Genomic DNA, 19,967 nt, shown 5'->3' on the forward strand with positions numbered 1-19,967 from the left:
TACCAAAGCACTTTTCATATAGTATATAGTTTTTTTTTACCTAAACCATTAATCTACTAGTTTTACTTGGAATGGATACATCTAAATTATTTAATTATTTTTCCATCAAAGAGCTGCAATTAACTTTAACAGTATGTTAATGCTTGTTTGTTTTTAGAAACCTACTTCCGGGGTCGCTGAGGTTTCCCCACACTCTCATGCTGCGTTTCCGGCCCCGCCTCCCTTCGAGCCGAAGCCCAGCCTTCCTTTGAGGAGACCCCGCCTCTGACAGGTTACGGGGGCGGGGCCAGGTTGTGCAAAGATGGGAGAGAGGGCAGTCAGTTAGAGCGTCTCTCGCCACAGCTGTGCGTTCCTCTCTTCTGTTCTCAGTCGTCTTTTCCTATCCGGCAGAAGGATACAAAGAAAGGGAGACACCATGAAATAGAGACGTAGTATGAACGCGTCGGGGACAACAGAAGGACGAGAGCAACCGAACCGGACAACAGTCTAGCCCCGGACACGGATACTATTATCCCCGGAGCTTCTCCGATGAGTGCACTGGATTTTACCCACCAAAGAGCGTCGAGACCGGGGGGGAGTGGGGCGGACATTATCGCGCAGGTAGGGTTTTGTCGCCTCGGTGTGAGAGACCCGGGGCTCTGCGGGCTGTCCTGTGGGGAAGCTGGGCATGCTGCAGTGCTTCTCTGTGTGTTTCTCTCACACGGACAGCCCGCAGAGCCCCTGGTCTGCTGATCAAGTGTTTCTGCTTAAAGAACGACGAGAGCTGCCGTTTGTGTAGCGGAGCGCTGAAACAAGTCTCCGGGGTGTCCCGCTTGTCTTTTGTCGCTGCTCGGCATTTGCGGTGCCGTGTGTGTCTCTGTGTGTATATATGGGACTGTGTGTGTATTTGTCAGCTGTAAAGCGTACGTGCAAAGTTGCTCGAGCAGCGACGTGTGAGCGGCACGTAGACGGCAGGGGCCGCGTATCGGACTCCCGTGATCAAAATACACCGTCCCGGGAGAGGGAGGTTTTGTTACAATTGATGATTTTATCGCTCCCGTTCGGATACGCAGCTGTAATTGCAGGAATGACGTTAGCAGCACACCAAAGAAAGGCACAAGAAGGAGGAGGAGGAAAAAGCATAAGACACTGCAATTATATGTTCTCGTTTTTTTTTTATGATTAATCTGAGGCTGGAGCCCAAGTTCCCTGCTGTAGGATTAGGTAATATTTTTCCGCTTCAGTTGGCCTGTTGACTGCACTAAGCTGCTTCACTAACGAGACTCTGTATAACAGGCTGTTCCTGTAATATTCCTATAAGGACGGGTTTATAATGACCGCAGATGATGATGATGATGATGGTGGTGTAACATGTGCTGGGTCATTCTGGGACCAGAGCAGTTTTGGTCTGCGGAGGGAGGGGGGTGAACTGGTTTCGTTTCGGTATATAGAGGGTGAGGGTTTTCCTTTCCAGGAAAGAAAAGATGAGTTTATGATATGGGCTAATACCTCGTCCGAGCGACACAGACTATTAATCATTTCTTTATGCGCTAGGATGACTTCACCTTGGAAACTAGGCTTAAAGGATTATAGGTGTTGTCTTTGATGACTACCTCTTTCTCTTCTCTTTCTCCTTCTCCCAGGACTGACGGGCTTTCACAGAAGCTCATGGACAAAACTTTGCACATTCTCCAGAAATCCACAGATGGTGTGCCGACCGGGATCACCCTGGATGTGAGTTTGAATATGGACGAAGGGGAAGATTTCACGGAGCAACAGATTGTGGGGCTCTCGGACAAAATATCTCTGGTGAAACCTTATTTCAAGAAGAAACAAAGGAAATTGGATGCCAAATGCCTCCACCGAGCCCTGGAGGATCCTATACTGACTACTTTGCTGAGCACAGATACGCTGGTCTCCGGGGATGGGGTGTTTGTTCCCCGGAACCAGCCGGGCCGGACTCCGGGGAATTTGTGCGCAGCGGCTGTAGTGAAACAGAACTGCCTGGGCCAGGTGTGCCTCAAAGACCGGGGCACTGCTGACAATGCCACCGCTGGGGCCGGTGTGCCTGGGTTGATCACCCAGGACGTTGATGTGGAAATAGCCGATACTACTACGGAGCTGGATGAGACTGTTCGGCGAGGGGAGCAACCTAAGATCAGCGATTCTTCCCCCAACTGCTTCCAGCTGAAACCGGGCCTCAGGGAGTCTGGTAGCGCGGTGACAATAACAGCTCCCAGCAGGGATATACCTCCCATAGTTGCACCCCAGGTTCCTCCACACCAGGAGGGGGCAATCAAAAGCAACGACCTCCTAACCTCTGGGGCAACAAATCCTCCAGTCAAAGACTGCACTGGAATCTCGGACCCCCTCCTCCTGCAGCCTGACAAAGGAGTGCTATTTCAGGACAAAAGTGAAGAGGCCTCACTGGATCTGGTTTTTGAGCTGCTCACTCAGCTCCAATATCACACACACCAGTCAGACTCAGTGGACATTTGTGTGGATTTCCTCCAGGGACTGTGCGTTTATGGCAATGACTGTGCCCACCACCACACCGTCCTGCCCTACCACTGGCAGATCCGCAAGAGCAGCAGCCAGACCTGGCAGAGCATAGCAGATGACTCCCAGGAACAGCTGGAGAGACTGTACTGCAACCCTGACAATGAGCAAGTCAGGCTAAAGTATCAGTAAGTATCCCGCTGTAGTGCAACCTGTACTCTGTGTTAATCAGTAGCATGTGTGCTACAAACTCCCTGGTTAGATACAGGACCCCTGCTACAGAGGGAAGCAGCATCAAAGTATTTCTGTTTTGTTTTTGGTTTTTTTTGGTTGGATCTTTGCCATCTGTGTCTGTGGGTGATGGGACAATTCACTTTGCATTCAGTCAATTGAAAGTAGGAAGTGAAACCACAATTCATGCCCCAAGAGTATCACCCTTCAGCATTTCTCTTTATTCCTGACAATTGTTTTCATATAAATTATAATATTTCCAATATAAGTGGACAATTAAACCGTTTCAAGTTTTAACCCAAATCCTCATTCTGTATAAGCGGGGCTGAAATTGGAGAATACTGCCACCACCCCAGTCCATTTGGTGTTGAACATGCTGCTGAAAGGACTGTTTGTTAGATCGATGGGTATTTGTGACATAGCAACAATGGTGCAGTAATCTGATAGGCTGCATGCAAGTGATAGTCTAAGCCACTTCTGGTTCAGAGTGTTGGAAACTGTAGACCTGAGTTTCCTCTTTGGTTTTGCCACCGGTGACAAACTGAAAACACTGCACAGCTGTTCTGTACATGCGTGGATGATGGACTGCAGACAAGTGACTGCTCCTCCCAATGCTGACTGTTGCTTTCACAGCTTTATAATGCACATGGTCCGTGTGTCCTTCTAGTTAATGTGTCACCTGCATTTACTGTATCTCTTTATTTGAACAGCTATCACGCCCTTGTGTAGGCATGGCCCTGATATCGGTTATCTATTTCCTGCACTTCCCTTCTTCCAAACCCAGATCTGTGATTGGCCAGAAAGCCGTCAAAAGCGAGGCTTTTTCTTTTCTTTCTTTCTTTTTTTTTTTTATAGCACTCGTTGCAGAAAGCCGTGAACTTGCGTGACCCCCAGCGGCCTTGTGCGGTCAGTGACACAAACGCACTTGGCAGCTCTCTTCTTCCCTCGGTCATAAGCGTGCGTGTCACTGTGTACACTCGCACCCACACTCACACACGCACTGCTTGGCACGCAAACACTCGCACGAATAAACTGCACAGGGAAGCAAAGTGACTCGCAGTGCTCTCACGCTCGCCTTTTAGCAGACGGAGATAAACGTCTTTTTCTCCCTCGCCCCCATTGGGGTGACACAAAGGAGCATCTACTGCTTCCTGTGAAACTGTACTGTATGCAAGTACATTCACACTGTCACACACACAAAGGGTACTTGTACACATGTTTGACCCTAAGCTTTCAATCTCTTCTGCAGTGTTTGCGAGTTAGAGGCCTCCCCTCATTTTCATGTCATTATGTGGATCTAATTACAAGTGCACTTTATGTCAGTATAGTGTAATCTTAAGGCATTAACCCTATCCACACCCCCACTCACATTTAAAGCCCTTTAAGCACCTATGTGTTTGAGGTGTGCACCAACTTTTGTGTGTGTGTGTTTGACTTGTTGACTCATGTTTTCAGCTGAAACTATGCAAAGAGCATATTGCTCCACAAACAGGATATGCACCTGGTGGTGTCAACCCAGATTCTTCAGAGGCCTTTTGAGTGTGTCTCATACAGTAAGACAGGACCATCTGGCTCACTTGACTGAAACTGCAGTGGAAACCAGAAACGACAGAAACTTTTTACCAGCACATTTTCAATGTGTATATGTGGAAATTCTGTATCATATGAATAATCCTGTAATGACTGTTTTTGTTTTTCTTTACATAAAAAAAAAAAACTTTGAGGCATTTCAGTCAGTTTTCTTTTTTAGTCTGATGCTGGTGTATCTTCTGATGACTGGAGTTTTGTTAAAAGCTAATTTATTAATATATCTTTGCCATTTTTTAAGTGAATATACCCAAGTAGCAGAGGATAAATTTTTAGTTTGGCTAAAAAGGAATTCTCCAACCCTGACCCTTAAAACAGGTTTGACTGTTTGTGGATGGTTGAATGAAAACACAACGTAAAACATTTTCACATGATCCCAGATAAGTCATTTTCTTGCGTGTTTAGCTTTTTATCGGCAAGAAGTAAACAGTGGCCAGTTTCTGGGTTTTTGGTTTTTTGGGTTTTTTTTTTTGTTTTGATCTTTTTATTTTTCTAATTGGGCCATTATAGATTTTATTTACACCACAGGTAAGGACCGTAAATAAGCTCGTCTCTGGCAGATTCGATTATGTGCACTATGGGCAAACTTTAATATCGGTCGGGGGCTCTGAAAGCGGAGCAGCCTGCCGAGTGATGACACACAAACTGGGGGAAAGTCGGTTAGCCGTGCAGCGTCGACACAAATCAGCTCATTCAGCCAACTGCTCAAAGCTTTGTGTAGCATTGGGTGTGTGTGAGAGCTCTTTTGATCGTCTTTCTTTAGAGATGCAACCCAGCTTGTCTTTTCATGCACGCAAGCAGCCACACGCACACACAGGGTGGAAGGCGTCACCGTGGTTACGGCAGCCAAATGATAACATCGTTAGCAGTATAAAGAGGAGCAGATGACTTAACAAGCTCTGCCGTCGGTATGGAGACACAGGCCCATTCGGCCTTTGGCCGCGCGCGCGCGTGTGTGTGTGGCAGGAAAGAAAATGCACGACTGCTTTTGTATATCTCCATCTGATTATGTTTTGCATGGCCTACTACAGGGCGTGTGAGTGTGTGTTCTGTGCTGAGCTGTTCCCGTGTGTGTGTGTGTGTGTGTGTGTGTGTGTGTGTGTGTGTGATCCATAACACAGGTTAATCCCATCCATATGATAAGCAGGAATGGAAGTCCGGTTAATCCGTCTTAGTCATGAACTCAGCAGTGAGGAGGAATGTCACAGTCATCGCTTCTAAAACTTATACTGTAATAATCCTGCACCGTACAGTTGTTCATTTGTGCTGCCGTGTGTGTGTGTGTGTGTGTGTGTGTGTGTGTGTGTGTGTGAGAGAGAGTGAGGAATAGTGTTCACTTTACAAGCTGATTGTGTGACAACTGTTACTTACAACAAAATACAAACTTTTTCCTGTAATATCTGTTTAAGGAGGAACTTTAGCACTTGACATCTTGCTGTGTGTGTGTGTGTGCGCGCGTCAGTCATGAAGACAGGCCTTTTTTTGATTAACCATGTGATAAAAGCTTTGCTTGTCATTAACTGGCATAAAGAGTCACTGAGCGCCAAGGACAGAGCAACCTGACACCAAGGTGTGTGTGAGTGTGTCTTTGTGTTTCTATCACAGGGGATTCTGTGTTACCTAGATGTGTTTCATGAATCTCAGAAAATCAAGGATGATTGTGTCTAAGTGAGCTGTGTTTGTTTGTGAGAGTAGAGGCAGTATCAAGATAGTCAGACTGGATGTGTGTTTGTGTGGATATAATGTGTCAGACAGATCACGCCATGAATCAGAGGGGCGAGGTCTGTGTCACTCTGCCTCTCATTACTCAAGAGTCTGCCTCCATTTTTTTTTTTTTTTAAATTCCAGCTCCACCTCCTTTTATTTAATTTAATTATTTTTTGTTCATAATAATTCCACACCAGATTTAATTTTTTTGTCTTCTACATTTCCTTGACGTGCCCATTTTCTTCCCTTTTATTCCTCTGTCTCGCTCCTTTTCTTTATTCCTTACTTTTCCCTGAAGGGCCCCAAAGAGGTGGGAGAGATGTCCCAGTGCTCTCAAGCAGAATCCTTTTCCCCGTGATTTCAAACAGTTTTTCTTTCTCTGGTCTTCTCTCCTCCCTCAAGTGTTAATTAAGTGTTGATTTAAATTCCAAACTCATTTGCTTATCTTCCCCCTTTTTCATCTTTTTTTAAAGCCTCACATTCTTTATAGGCTGGGCACCTTTAATATTTTCAAAAGAGAGGCTTAAAGGACTGAGAGAGGACACCCTGAGCTATGAGCTCAATTATGTGGACAGATACACTCATACTGGAAAAATCCAGGACGTGCAGGTGACGCGAGTGTGCACTTCTTCCTGTTCTGTGTGTGCGTGTGTGTGACTTTGTTGTGTGTTCACTGCCTGTAAAGCTAAAAAACAGGAACAAATGAAGCCTATTTAAATAGATAACTGGATTGTGAATACAAGGAAATAACACTAGTACGTGACATCAAGGTTCTGTGTGTGTGTGTGTGTGTGTGTGTGTGTGTGTGTGTGTGTGTGTGTGTGTGTGTGTGTGTGTGTAAAAGAAGTGTTCGTCAGCAGATTTGCTTGCCTGACTGAGTTATCTGGGCGTGACTGGATGAAGTTTTGCGTGTACGTACATGAATCTGTCCAAAGAATGTGTGTGTGTACGTACATAGACGAGTGTTCCTCCAGTGTGTGATGTTCACAATAGCATGACTGATGTTGGAATGTGGGTCCTTTGGTGTGTAGTCATGAGAAAGTTTGAAGGTGTGTGTGCTATAGGCATATTCCTTAGGAGCCGCTGTCCTTTTTCCATCGCCTTGCCTGCTTGTAGTGTTGGGAGCTGCTCGGTACAAGTTCCTTTCCTTTTGGGTGCATCTTGGGAGAAAAGTGGGAGAAGCCCCGCATTTCCAGCATGGTCTTTGACTCTGCTAGAGTGGGCGTGCTTTGGGTCACTATCCAACTCTTGATTGGCCATCTTACCAAATCTCAGTTCACTTAATTTAACTGCTGGAATTTTATTTTTAAAATGGGGCAAACTAGATGGGGAGGAAGGGGCTATATGAAAGGAATTGGAAATAATCAACTCCGGAGACTCCAGTATTTGTCTGAATGTGCAGCGGGGAGGGAGAGAGTAGGATGTGTGAGAGGTAGATACAGAGGCTACATCCTTTTTTAAAATTTCCAATCAGTGTTTTATGTTGAAATGATAAGGTTGAAAAAGCAAGGCTGAGGTGGTTTGTGGAGATGGTGGAAATACTGGTCGGAGGAGGAAAATAAGACCTCACAGGAGGTTCATGGATGTAGTGAAGTAGGACACATGGTTGGAAGGGGTAGAGTGAGATGGAGGCAGAACTGGGTCAGAGGCTTTTCAAACAGTCTTTTTAGAGGTCCTACTAGACCAGAGTAGAGCAGACCTGAGGCGTAAATATAACAAGCATGCTTTTAAATGAAAACATATCAGTAACGACACTGTGGTAATGAGTGAGGTAGGATGGAAAGCTCAAGTTCATTTTCTCATAACACTTGTGCATGGTTTGTTAGTCAGCCACACACACACACACACACACGTGTCATCATTACATACCGTCACAGGCGAAAAACATTCTGTTCCGATACCATGAAAACATGTCACAGGAGAGCGCACAGGTGCAGGACAGGGTGAAACTAAAGATCAGCATCAGTGAAAATCAGATTTATTTATTTTTGTATCATCACTCCCTTGCACCTTTTTTCATTGTTGTTCTGTTTTTCTCTTCCATTTCTGCCTTTCATTTTCACATTAATACAGCTATTCATTTTTTTTGTTTTGTTTTTTTCCCATTTTAAACTGAAATGCGTCTGCGTTAGTTGAGAAGAATTCAGAAAGTCGCAGGGATTATCTGCACCTTCTCTCTGTGTGTTTCTGGTAATCAGGTGATCTGATTATCAGTGACTCACTCTTCAGTTACTGTTTTGTTTCTGCACGTGCTCTCTAAATGAACTCTCATTTCACTTCCTATTCCAGAGATGTGTTCGCGGTATGACTTTGCAGAAATACAGATGTAAATTTAGGGTATGTAACTACCATTTGAGTCAGTGTTTATGCGAGTTTTCAAAAAACGAGACGGGACCTCTCATTATCACCTTCCTGTGAGACACTGGTGTGTTTGCCAGTAACCCCAGCAGCCAGTACCTGCACTTAGTGGATGAAACTGAAGACTTGTTTTCTCTTCGGCCATTATAATACGAGGTTTCACCGCTTCAGGCTGTTGAACTTATAAGGAGGTTTCAGCGCTACTGCTACTGCTGCTGCTCCACTTCTCTGTTTTTCAGTGGGAAACCTCTAAACTGTGTAGTGTACTTTTTTTAAAGTAACACACACACAGTCTAACATTTTCACGTTACATTCACTTAGCTTCTCACTAATATCAATGAGACCATTAACATCATCATGCAATGTGCCCGCTTCTATGGCTGTAGTGTCATGTGCATGTTTAGTGTGTTAAATATTTGTATAGATCGTGTATATGTGTGTCCTTGCCATAGCACGCCAGTGTGTTTGGCCACATTTATGTAAGTGGTATGTCTGACCCAGAAAGGATTTGCCGGAGGCTCGAGGGAGGACTAATGCAGCGCGACTGATGCACATGCACACACTCAGACATGCACGCAACAGTGTTTTTGACCCGCGTGTGTTGGGACAGAGAGGGGTTAAGGCGAGGTTGTATGGGCGTGAAAAGATTATGTGTTTCCCCTATTTATTTTTTTGGCAGATGGTAACTCTACTGTACTATGCTGAAGTGCATTCGCTGACCACCTACAGCTACTAGATCATTATTCTGTAGGTTAACCTGATTGTTTGCTACTCGAAATAGCAAGGCTTTAGAGCAGGGGCTGGAGTATTATCATTATTATCATCATGTCTAGATTATTGTAATTCATTGTTCACTTGTCAAAGCAAAAACTCCCCGAATCGTCTGCAGCTGCACTAACTCCCCACTGAATGCAGAATTCATTTTAAGACTGTGGTTCTGACTTTTAGAGCTGTAGATGGACAAGCACCAGCTTACATCAGTGAACTTTTACATTCTTATGTCCCCAGCAGGTCCCTGAGGTCATGTGATCAGGGCCTGCTGGCTGCTTATCATATGAGGCTGAAAAGGACACAGCTTTTTCAACATTGGCTCTCAGACTCTGTAGCTCTCTCCCTCTGAGAGAGCTACAGAGTCTGAGAGCCTTAGATCTGTGGACTCGGTGATCTCTTTAAAAAACAGACACACACAGAACAAAACAACTAAAAACTCACATTTTTAAATTTGTTTGGTTAACTTTTTTTTTTTTAATGTTCTGGTATTTTCTTTGTTGATGTTTACTGATGTTTTGATTTGGAAGGGCTAACCTATCTTTTTATATAATATAAAATTTGCTAGGCAGCTATTTGGTTACTTACTGTAAAGATTTGAGAGCAATGTCAGCCATCGTTGTACATAATGAGAGAGCTGTTCCCATGAGCTGGTTCCATGGGGAAGTCAAAGTAAAGTTAATCCTAGTAACTTGCTCAAGGGCACTTTGAAGCACAGTTGTCATGTATGGCTTTCTGTTTTTCATTTGTAAGTCATTTACTTTAAATTTACACCCTATGCAGCTCAGTATAAGTGACTAAGTAGAGGTTTGATCATCCTGCTCCAGGGCTCACGGATTAAGTTAACGTTCCATCAACAGCTTCGTGCTTTGTAGCACAGCTTCTAATGGAAATATAAACTGTGACTATTTAACAACAAGGTCATCACTCCACAGCCCTGCGTGCTAGCCGTCCGGGTTAATGTGCATTGCTGACTGCAGCGCTTAGCTACGTAGTTATTCTAATGACTTCAAACCTTGTGTTGCAGGGGTCGAGTGTTTGCCCTAGACTTTGGGACGATGCGAGTGTGCGACCTCGAGTTTGACTGCGTCCGACGACTGAGCACCCCCCCCAGCCCTCTACCCCTGCCTGCGATGAACCCAAACCCCACCCCCAGCTGTCACACAGTGTGGAAGTACTACTGCAGAGACAATTTTGGCTGGAGGGAATACTCCGAGGTGAGCCATTCGGTGCATTTATTTGTGTGTGTTCGGGTGCATTCAGGCTCTGCGAACAAGATGCCAGACACATTAGCTTCGCCCACATTAATCAATTGTCCAGTGATGGGGTGGATTTAGAAAAACAGCTCTCATGTACACAAACTACTTGCTTTTGTAACACAGCTTTTTATCCATGTGTGACCTTTTATTTATCGTCTTTGCAATGGCCACATTTGATTTACAGGTAAAATGGAAAAATGCAGAAGTTACCTGCAGAAAATGGTAAACAAATGTGTTTTCCCTCCCTTTCCTTCTGCTCCACAGCCTGTGGTTAAGCTCATAGAGGAGGCGAGTTCGAGAGGTCTTAAGGAGGTGAGGTTCATTACGCTCCAGAACCAGTATATCCTCAACATCAGGGAGGGCTTCCAGCAGAACGCAGTCTTCGGGTTCCGACGTCAGATCAAGAAGCGGCCCATGTTCATGTCCTCCGTGATTCTCACACCACACCTACAGTAAGTAAACATGGCTGATATTAGATCTAACTACAGCTTTGCTTTTGTGGTTAGGAGGTGAGCACTAATAGAGCTAAAGCTGGATCCAGAGGTTGAGGTTTTGGCCATGGTGAAGACATGGCTCGAGTAGATAAACAACAACACAGCTGAGATGTCTCCACAGTGACTTAGTGGATTTGCTCTCAGAGCATCGCTTGCAGTAATGTAAGCAGAGACTCGTTTTTGTGAACGTGTTACTGTATTCATAGGAACTGTATTGTACTCTGCGCGGGCATTAGGCTTAGTTTAGATTGGGCGGAGTGATACACCCAGTATGGTGGCTGTTCTGAACTACCTAATGTGACGGTTGTTGTGATGCAGACTTTAAATAAAGGACTGCATCTGAGGCCAAAGCTGTTAATCACATAATGACTATTGCCAAGATACACCCAGCCTTATAGTAAGTAATGCCAGAAAACGACTTTTTCCAGAGCTTAGTATTGGTACTAATTAATAGTAGCAGTTCTCGTTTGAAAGGTAGCAGTCATTAACTAGATTAATAGCCTTGCTTTTCTGTTTTTCCCTGCTGGCTTGCCTTTGTACTTTCCAGCAGAGCTGTCTAAATCGTTTAGCACTTAGATCAGAGAACATTTAGTATTTTTGCACATGAAGCAACACTGACTTCTAGAACAAAGTTCTGCGTTCAACACAAAAAAAGTCCCTGGCAACATGTGCAAAGTCACTCGCACACAAAGTTGATTCTTGAGTATCTGACACGCCATCTTCTTGTGGCTCTCTGTGTTCTCTGAGCATCCTGAATTTGTAGTTTGGAGACGCTGCAGGCACACAGAGGTCGGTACATGATGTTAATGTCACAGTCAGCGTTGAATACTGAACACTGTATTCACATTTTATCTTTTCTGCTGCACACTGGCAGCCTGAGCTAAACTCAAACCCCATCTTTACCACGGCACAGATTTTTGGCACGTCAAACAGAGTCACTGGGACACGGGGAGATGTCCTGTGCAGAGCGAAGCAGATGGACGGGAAAATGAGATAAAGGAGGCAAACGAGAACAGACGAGTCAAGTCGAGAGACGGGGCAGAGGCAGAAATCAAGGAAAGGGTGAAAAGAAGCAAAACATTAGCGCTCCAGATCTAGCGAACCTTTTCTAATGCGTTTCTTTCCCCTCTTTTCTTTTTAAAAAAAAAATAAATTCTTTCTTTAGCTCAGTCAACTTCCTGTCCTTATAGCAGTGAAGTGATCTGGCTTGCAGCACTCGGGTCTTATTTTTGAAACAAGTAATACCAGATTGGAAACAAGTGGAGTCATTTCACCCCATTTGCAGAATCTTTCACTTCCTTTGCCGAGCAGGCTGCTGTAGCGGTGTCCTGCCAGTTTCCCACACAGAGCGAACGCTAGAACGAGCTGTTCCTACCGGGGCCCTGACAGGCAGGGGAAGACAAAATGGAGAGCAGGAGATGGAGGGAGAAAAGGAGAGAAGGAAAGAGAGAGAGAGAGGGAGAAGGAGGGAGACGCAGAGCACAGCTGAGGAAGTGAATGAGGTCTAAATGGTTTCCAGACTGGGTGCACAGCAGAGTGGAGTTGGTGAGTGAAGGAGTGTGAAATGTTCCTGTGGGGAGCTGGAATTTGGATTGAGTGACTTGTTATGGGACGTTGTCATCCATTTGGTGTGTGTGTGAGCTTCAGTTAATTACTTTATCTGATCACAGTCACACAATGGGCACCAAAAAAGAAAAAAAAAGCTTCTAGCCAGGCGATCCAATAAAATGGGAATTTTATTTGTGCAAAGGAATGGCTGTCAGTCCGTCCGGTGTCCTTTCGAGTGACCTGAAACAGTTTGTTGGCGTGTGTGTGTCTGTGTGTGTGTCTATCAGGAACAATCTGTGCTTGGGCTTGGAGGTTGAGGTCATTAGCTTGATTGGCACTCTCCCCCCTCACTCCCCTCCCCACCGCTCTCCCCCCGCCTTCCTTCTGTCATCTCTTTCTGCTCTGCCGGTGTTATTTTCAGCCATCTCCTCCCCTCTCTCCCCCCCTTGTTATCTGCCCCTAATCTTCCTCCTTTTCTTTTTTTCCTCACTCTTTTCTCTCCCCCAAGTCCATCATTCTCGTGTTATCTGTCCCTTTTCATTTCACACTTGTTTTCTGCAGCAGGCTGTCTGTGATCTCTTCAAAGCACACAGGGAATAGAGACATCGATTTCAGGGAGGAGGGGGAGAGATCGAGACCGGACAGACAAGATAAGCGAGAGAGAGAGAGAGAAAGGAGATGAGAAAAACTGTCGCACCGACTTAGAGTCACTCTGATCACAGTCTCCTGACAACGCGCGCACACACACACACACTCACTTTCTTATGGCTGATAGCACTAACAGCATTTACACTTGGAGGGCGATAACTTGACAGCCAAACTACTGTTACCGACTCAAATGCCAGACGTAATAGTTTTCTTTTTTTGTCACTTTTTGACAGCTCCACAATGGGCATTTTATTTCCCCCCCCTCGTGTCTTGTTCTCGCTCCTGTCTCTGCTTCACTTCGCCTCCCTGTTGTCTTGTTTGGTGTCTGGGTTTCATTTTCGCGCAGTCCTGTTGTTTTGTTTGGTCGGTGATGGCTGACGGCTGCTGAGGAGCTGCTCCGCTCCCCTGTGCGGTGATGTCATTGTTGACAGTCAGTGGCAGATGATTTTTAGAGAGCGCACTCGTGGAAATGCTAGTCCACTGCGGCAGGCAGGCGGGCAGTTTTGTTTCACTCTTGGGGATTTTTGGGTGTGTGTATGGGGGGAGGGGGGGGTATTGATTGTAGGCATATGGGAGCACAGCTATAGGAAGGTGGAGAGATGGGGAGTGTGCTGGGGTGCCATTAGGTGATGGTTTGGTTGCTGTAAATTCCTCCAAAGCTGCTCTCACTGACCTTCAGCAGGCATGGATAAAGGCAGATGAAAAGAGATGAGGTTTCAATAAAGGGCAGCAGCTATCATCCCTCTGTGAAGCACACTTGATCAGAGTAATCGGCGCTTCTGATCCAGTCACAGTTGTCCGGTCTTTCTGAGCATCGTGTGGAGGCCTTTTCATAATGCGGATTCTCAACTATGAGCAGTTTATTGATATTTTTTGTTGTCTTTTTTTTTTTGTAAACAGACCATACTTCAAAACAATTGAAGTTGGTGAGAGCCCCTCCTGTGTCACACATTCCTCAGTGGCTTAGGGGCTAAGTTACCTCTCACTCTGTCCCTTGTATGTTGAAGGTCGAGGGTTCAAGTACAGTGTGGGGTGTTTTTCAGGGTGACACTTTTTTGTCTATATTATGTAATCCTCATCAACACACTTTTCAGAAATCATTTTTATATTTTTTAACTGTAAATATTTTCCCACGCACAAAATGATTGTGTACTGCGGAGGGACAGCTTTACTACAGCAAGGTAAATGTCCCTGAACAGTGAGGGTGACTACACTTTGAATACAAAACCAGTATGGCAGAAATTATTATGATCACTCAGAGTAATCCCATTATGTACCAGGTAGCTGCTATCTCAGGTACAGTACACTTGTGTTTATGAGCCATCTCTCTTCAACTCTGTTAGCCAACCCCTTTATCTCTGGCTTTTTAGCTGCACTGAAGTCAAGCTACAGATTGAGTCCACTCATAGCAACAATCCCACCACAGTTTCTCCAGAAATTGCGTAGTCTAGTTATTTATAAGATTGCATGCGAGTAAGATCATCTCACTGCCCTCTAATTAGACGTAACTTACATAATACTTCCTAGTAACATTTTTAATGACTTTATATTGCATGTAAAATGAAATGAATCATACTTTATTCAAGGTGACAGAATTAGCACACAGCTACAGCTGCTTTCTTATATGTGATTGGTCGGTAGTACTCAGGCTACAAACCGAAAACGTCCCTTTGCCTGCAGATCTGAGTATAGAAATTCGAGCTGCACTGAATATTTTTCATGTAAACCTCATCACAACTTCCCAGAACTAAAACTGATGTGTATAAATGTTTGTTTTGTCTGATCAAGCAACTTGCAAATTCATAAAATGTCTTTTATCCCATTCAGTTTGATAATCAAACAGCCTATTGTCAGTAGCTTGGTTTGTCCTGAATATAAATATATTTGTCTATATAATGTGCAGTATATGCCCTAAATATGCTATTAACATAGGAAATAAGTAACCATTAATGATATTTCTTACACTACTGTCAGAAATCTAACGCTTCATTTTCTTTCTTTCGTTTTAGGACTTTGAGCGGCCTCTCTCTATCTCCTCTCAGCTGTTCGTCGTCCTCTTCCTCATCCTGCTCATCATCCTCTTCCTCCTCCTCATTATCATCATCCTCCTCCTCTTTGTCCATGGACCTTCCTGCGTCATATCCCCTCTCGCCAACTACCACCAACCCACCCAGCCTTTTTCCTGAAACGTGGTTGCCAATGACCATGAGCCAGGACTTCCTTCAGGTGCCGGTTTCCCGCGAAGACCGCAGCTACAGGACGGTGTACAGCCTGTTCCACAAGACGGTTTCGGAGACCAAGTTCAGGATCATCAAGATCCTACGTGTGCAGAACCCCTTCCTATGGGAGAAGTATAAGAGGTGAGAGGAGAAGCAGATTATTATAGAGATGTCTTTTAATCATGTATAATTCCTACAAACTTTAACCATGACACCAGGAAACTTTTCTGTCAGTAAGTGTGCTGGCAGGGTTGCATGTATTAATTTCTTTTGCATGTAGCTTCTTTTTTTTCATGCTTTGTGGGAAAGCTGTGGCATTCGAATTTGATGCATGTGTGGTTGTGTTGTCGAGCACAGCTCTGCTGAAATAATCAACATCTACGATGTCATGAGAAAGGCACGAGTTTCAAAACTTGTTTTGACAGTCGAGAGATTTGACCTCACTTGAGGACGTAAAATAAGTATTGATGTTAACAGCAACGATCTGTGTTTTATATAATGAACCCATAGTGTTGCTGAAGTTGCACCAGAGTACGGTGGTAGTTTCACAGACTTTGCTGTTGCGGTGCAGACTGGGTGTTAATCCTTTTTATTCAGATATCTGTTATTGAAGTCTAAAACGTTTAAGACTGAAACGATAATCAAAAAAAGGTTTAATGTAAAAAAATGTAAAGAGTGGGGAGGTAAGAAAGAAAGAAAGAAAGAAAGAAAATAGGCCAAATGGGAGCAGCTGTGTGGGACTTCGTGAGAACGAGTCAGCAGTGGTGTGTGAAAACAGCAGATGGAGAGATGTTTGGTGATGATGATGTTCCTGTCTTCAACACACAGGGCTAACCGCTGTGATTAGTGCAGGGCAAGGCCTATCAGCTGTGACAGTTATACTCTCCCACACGGGTACCACACGGTTTCAAAATGACTGAAGGTGTGTGTTTCTGTGCGTGCGTGTCACTGAATTTGAAAGTGTTGCCCCCCCCTCTGAATGTCGGTAGAGTTCCTCTTCCCACACTCTGGTTATGACAGGAAACCCATAACTGCTTGTTTGCTTGTCTGTTTGTGCGTGTGTGTATTTGCACGCAAATGACTTGTGAAATGTTCATGTGAAAAGAGAGCGTTTATCACCTCTTTTCTAAATTTGGAAATTAAGTGTGTGTGTGTGTGTGTGTGTGTGTGTGTGTGTGTGTGTGTGCGCGCGTCACTAACAAGCTGAGCGATCATGGGAGGTCATGCCAGGGTCACAGCCTTTCTGGCCTGAAACACTTTCAAAATGAGCAGCGCGTTACAGTGTCACTGTACCGATCGTTGCGCAAGAACCAGATTCAGGGCTGCGTTTTTCCACAGTTTCAGTGTACGCAAGGTTGTGGTCACAGTTAGTGTTAAGTCGTATTTTCTCATCAATACAGTCTGTGTGTTATTTTCTGAAATGAATGAATCGCTGACAAATCCCCTTTCGCCTCCTCTGCTCCAACAGGAAGAAGGAGTACATGTCGCGGCGCATGTCGGAGAGGGACCGGCAGCTGAGCGAGCGTCACCTCTTCCACGGCACCTCGGCCGACGTGGTGGAGGGCATCTGCAAGCACAACTTCGACCCCCGAGTCTGTGGCAAACACGCCACCATGTTCGGACAGGGATCCTACTTTGCCCGTAAAGCTGTCTACTCGCACAACTTCTCCAAACGCTCGCCGAAAGGAGTCCACTGCATGTTCCTGGCCAAAGTCCTCACTGGAAGGTAGGTGTGTGCGTGCATGCTTGTGTGGACACTGATAAGAAAACATCTCCAGTTATGGGTGGAGTTTTATTTATCTGGAGGGGGAAAAATAACATGTCATTTGGGTTAAATTGCTGGGAATATATTGGCTTAATCGTGTGATTTGTGTGCCTCTAAAGCAATGGCCCCCACTTATACCACTCACAGTGCTTTGCTTTGTTTAATTGTTCCCCGTTTACATCTTAGCTAGATGTAAATCTGCTTTGGTTTAGAGGAGGTCGGAAAGAACATAGTTTGGTAAATGCTAAATCAAGGCCTTATGTGTCCTGGGTTTATCGCTGGCTTGCGCGGTTTAGCGTCCCTAATGAACCGTTTGCAGTGTTTGACAAGTATGTTCCCTCCAGTGCACGGCTCTGCATAAACAACTTTTCCTTTTTGACCCCCGTCTCTCGCAAACGCTCGAGTACTTCTACATTTCGATTTACAGAACACATCGGCATCAATCTGGATCGTGAGAAACCGGAGGTTCTTTTCCATAAACCATCTTTCATGTCATACTATCGTCATGCTACACAAATTCCTTTTAAAATGCAAGTCAAATGTAGAGCCACACATGTAAAACAGCTGATTTGGCTGTGCCCATCGTACGTTGCCGGCTTTGTTTTGCTGCAGCAGAGTGTGTGGTGCACCCAGGGGATTGTGTGGCGGTTTAGGAACAACACTCTGTCTGTAAACCTGGGTCCAATCTGTTCCACGGCATAAGCGTCAGACCCGAACAGCAACACAGACTCCACGTCTCTACCCGCTGCCTTTGTCTTATTTATGATCCCCGAATAAGCAGCACAGAGACTGATGGATGACGGGTCTTTGGGGATTGACATGAATATTTAAGCGAGGAAAAACAACCCGCCTACAGTGCACAGTTTCATTTCATACAGTCGCTACATGCTGTATTATATGAAGTGTGGCGAAAGATACGGCAGTCTTGTAATCTTGAAATTTAGATTTCTGTGTGGTAAATTATTATCTTGTATCTCCAGAGTCCCAGCTCCTTAACTGAGCTTTTCTGTTTTCCTCTTTGTTTTCACACAGGTATACTGTAGGAAATCCCTCTATGCGACGGCCTCCACCTATCAACCCTCGTGACGCCTCTAGCGACCTCTATGACTCCTGCGTGGACAACTGGATGGACCCCCAGATCTTTGTCATCTTCAATGATGACCAGAGCTACCCTTACTTCATCATTCACTATGAGGAGGTGCCCAGTACAGTCGCTGTCTGAGCCAAGATTGCAACGCGGTGTCTGTATTTGCAAACACTTAATGTGCAGAGTCTGTTCAGGTTGTAGATGAGTGGATCTACTCATCTACAACCACTTTAAAATAACAATTAAGACGAATTAAAAAGAAAGTATATGTCCACTTTGGTTTAACAGACTCTATTGTAATCGGTTTGTTACACTAAATTTAATCCAACTGAAGGTGAAACCAGTCGAAACAGACTAAAAAATGTTTGCAAATACTCGGTGTTCCCGGTCTGTAGTCAGCTGGATCCACCTAGCCTGGACTGCATCAAGGAATAACAGACCGGATTCATCTGGACGAAACTGGACTAGCAAAGGACACACCTGTTTTAATCTACTGTTCAGAGGTGGATGACAACTGAAAACAGCTGCAACAGACTTGAGTGGACTCGTATAGCACACTTTGTCTGCTGTGGACAAGTGATTATCGTCACTTTGGAAAAAGACGAAATGTACTTATTTGGAGCAGATGCAGGTAAAACCCAATCTAGCCCGCACCCCCACACTTAGCCTAGCCTGGCTGCCCCTCCTTGAGCCTGCTTCTGATGGAGGTCCCTTCCTGTTAAAAGGGAGTTCTTCCACCCCGCTGTTGCCAAGTGCTTGCTGACGAGAGCCTGTTGGGTTTCTCTCTGTAATACTGTGGGGTCCTTACCTTACATTATAAAGCGCCTTTGGGATGACTGTTGTTCTGAACCTGCGCTTATATAAATAAATAAATTTAATTGGGTAATTTTGACTTGTACATGATCGTGGTTCCCACTGGACAAACGCTGTAGTAGACAGTTGGCGTCCTCTCAGTACTGTGAATGACCACCTGGCCACATTATTATTTTGAGGAAGCTGCAACAGACCAATCAGAGGCTTCCACAGAGAAGCTGTTGGAAACCCTGACCCTCCTGTTAAAGTGTTTACCCAGCCTCCGGCCCATTTTCAAGTATATGTGCTGCGTGTATGAATCTTTTAAGTTTAACAGACATTTATTTTGTGGCCTCTTCTTACCAGAGGTGGATGTGAGTTTCAGAGGGACTTTCCACATACTGTTAACCTCATGGCAGAGGATTCACGTGAAGCTAGTGCTGCTCCCGGATGCCGTTTTAGCTGTTGTGCCCACCGCTTAGGCTCCTTTGAGGGGCTGAGGCGTGTACGTCATGCTGAGACATAATGCTGCTGCAACGGCGGCAGCGCTGTAGCGTTCTGTCAACAAACCCCCTTGAAACTCATCTCTCTCGGATTGCTCTGTCGCTCAGAGACGGTAGAATTTCTTTTTGTTTTTGAGACAAGGTGTACAGGCGTTCTTTGTTTATATTTGAACTGTGTGCCTTTTGTTCATAAAAATGTTTATTTATGTTAGTTTAATGTAACATTGGTTAAATAAAAGAATCTAAAAGAGAAAATGACTGACTGGTCAACCTGTGCTTTATTCAAATCGCATCATTCATTAGTAACTTGTGCTAATGGTGTTTTTATTGGATATTTCTGTATATAACAAAATCTGTATAATTCTAAACATCAGTTTTAACAAGCGCTCCAACACCCCTGACAGAAATGTAGCCCCAAACCATGACAGAGCCTCCACCGTGTTTTACAGATGGCTCTATCGCTGTCCTGACCTCCGCCCTACATATTGAGGATAAAACCCCAAAGTTTCACATTTAAAGGCAT

At 44.8% G+C, this 19,967-nt stretch overlaps 1 protein-coding gene across 1 annotated transcript; it reads left to right on the forward strand.

The window, feature by feature from the left end:
• The first annotated feature begins 270 nt into the window (after positions 1–270).
• On the forward strand, positions 271–19,702 carry tiparp (TCDD-inducible poly(ADP-ribose) polymerase). The gene is made up of 7 exons (XM_082503486.1): positions 271–600; positions 1,623–2,666; positions 10,157–10,346; positions 10,653–10,840; positions 15,088–15,438; positions 16,766–17,023; positions 18,095–19,702. The coding sequence occupies exons 2-7, from the start codon at positions 1,648–1,650 to the stop codon at positions 18,282–18,284; spliced, it is 2,196 nt and encodes a 731-aa protein (XP_082359612.1). The 5' UTR covers positions 271–600; positions 1,623–1,647; the 3' UTR covers positions 18,285–19,702.
• Positions 19,703–19,967: the final 265 nt, after the last annotated feature.

The sequence above is a fragment of the Aulonocara stuartgranti genome (genome assembly GCF_965226115.1).
Source record: "Aulonocara stuartgranti genome assembly, chromosome: 14".
Lineage (NCBI taxonomy): Eukaryota > Metazoa > Chordata > Actinopteri > Cichliformes > Cichlidae > Aulonocara > Aulonocara stuartgranti.

Coding starts and splice junctions, on each gene's coding strand:
- tiparp (XM_082503486.1), top strand. CDS start 1,648: ATGGACAAAACTTTGCACATTCTCCAGAAATCCACAGATGGTGTGCCG. Junction 2,667..10,156: donor CAAGTCAGGCTAAAGTATCA/GTAAGTATCCCG, acceptor CTTGTGTTGCAG/GGGTCGAGTGTTTGCCCTAG. Junction 10,841..15,087: donor ATTCTCACACCACACCTACA/GTAAGTAAACAT, acceptor CTTTCGTTTTAG/GACTTTGAGCGGCCTCTCTC.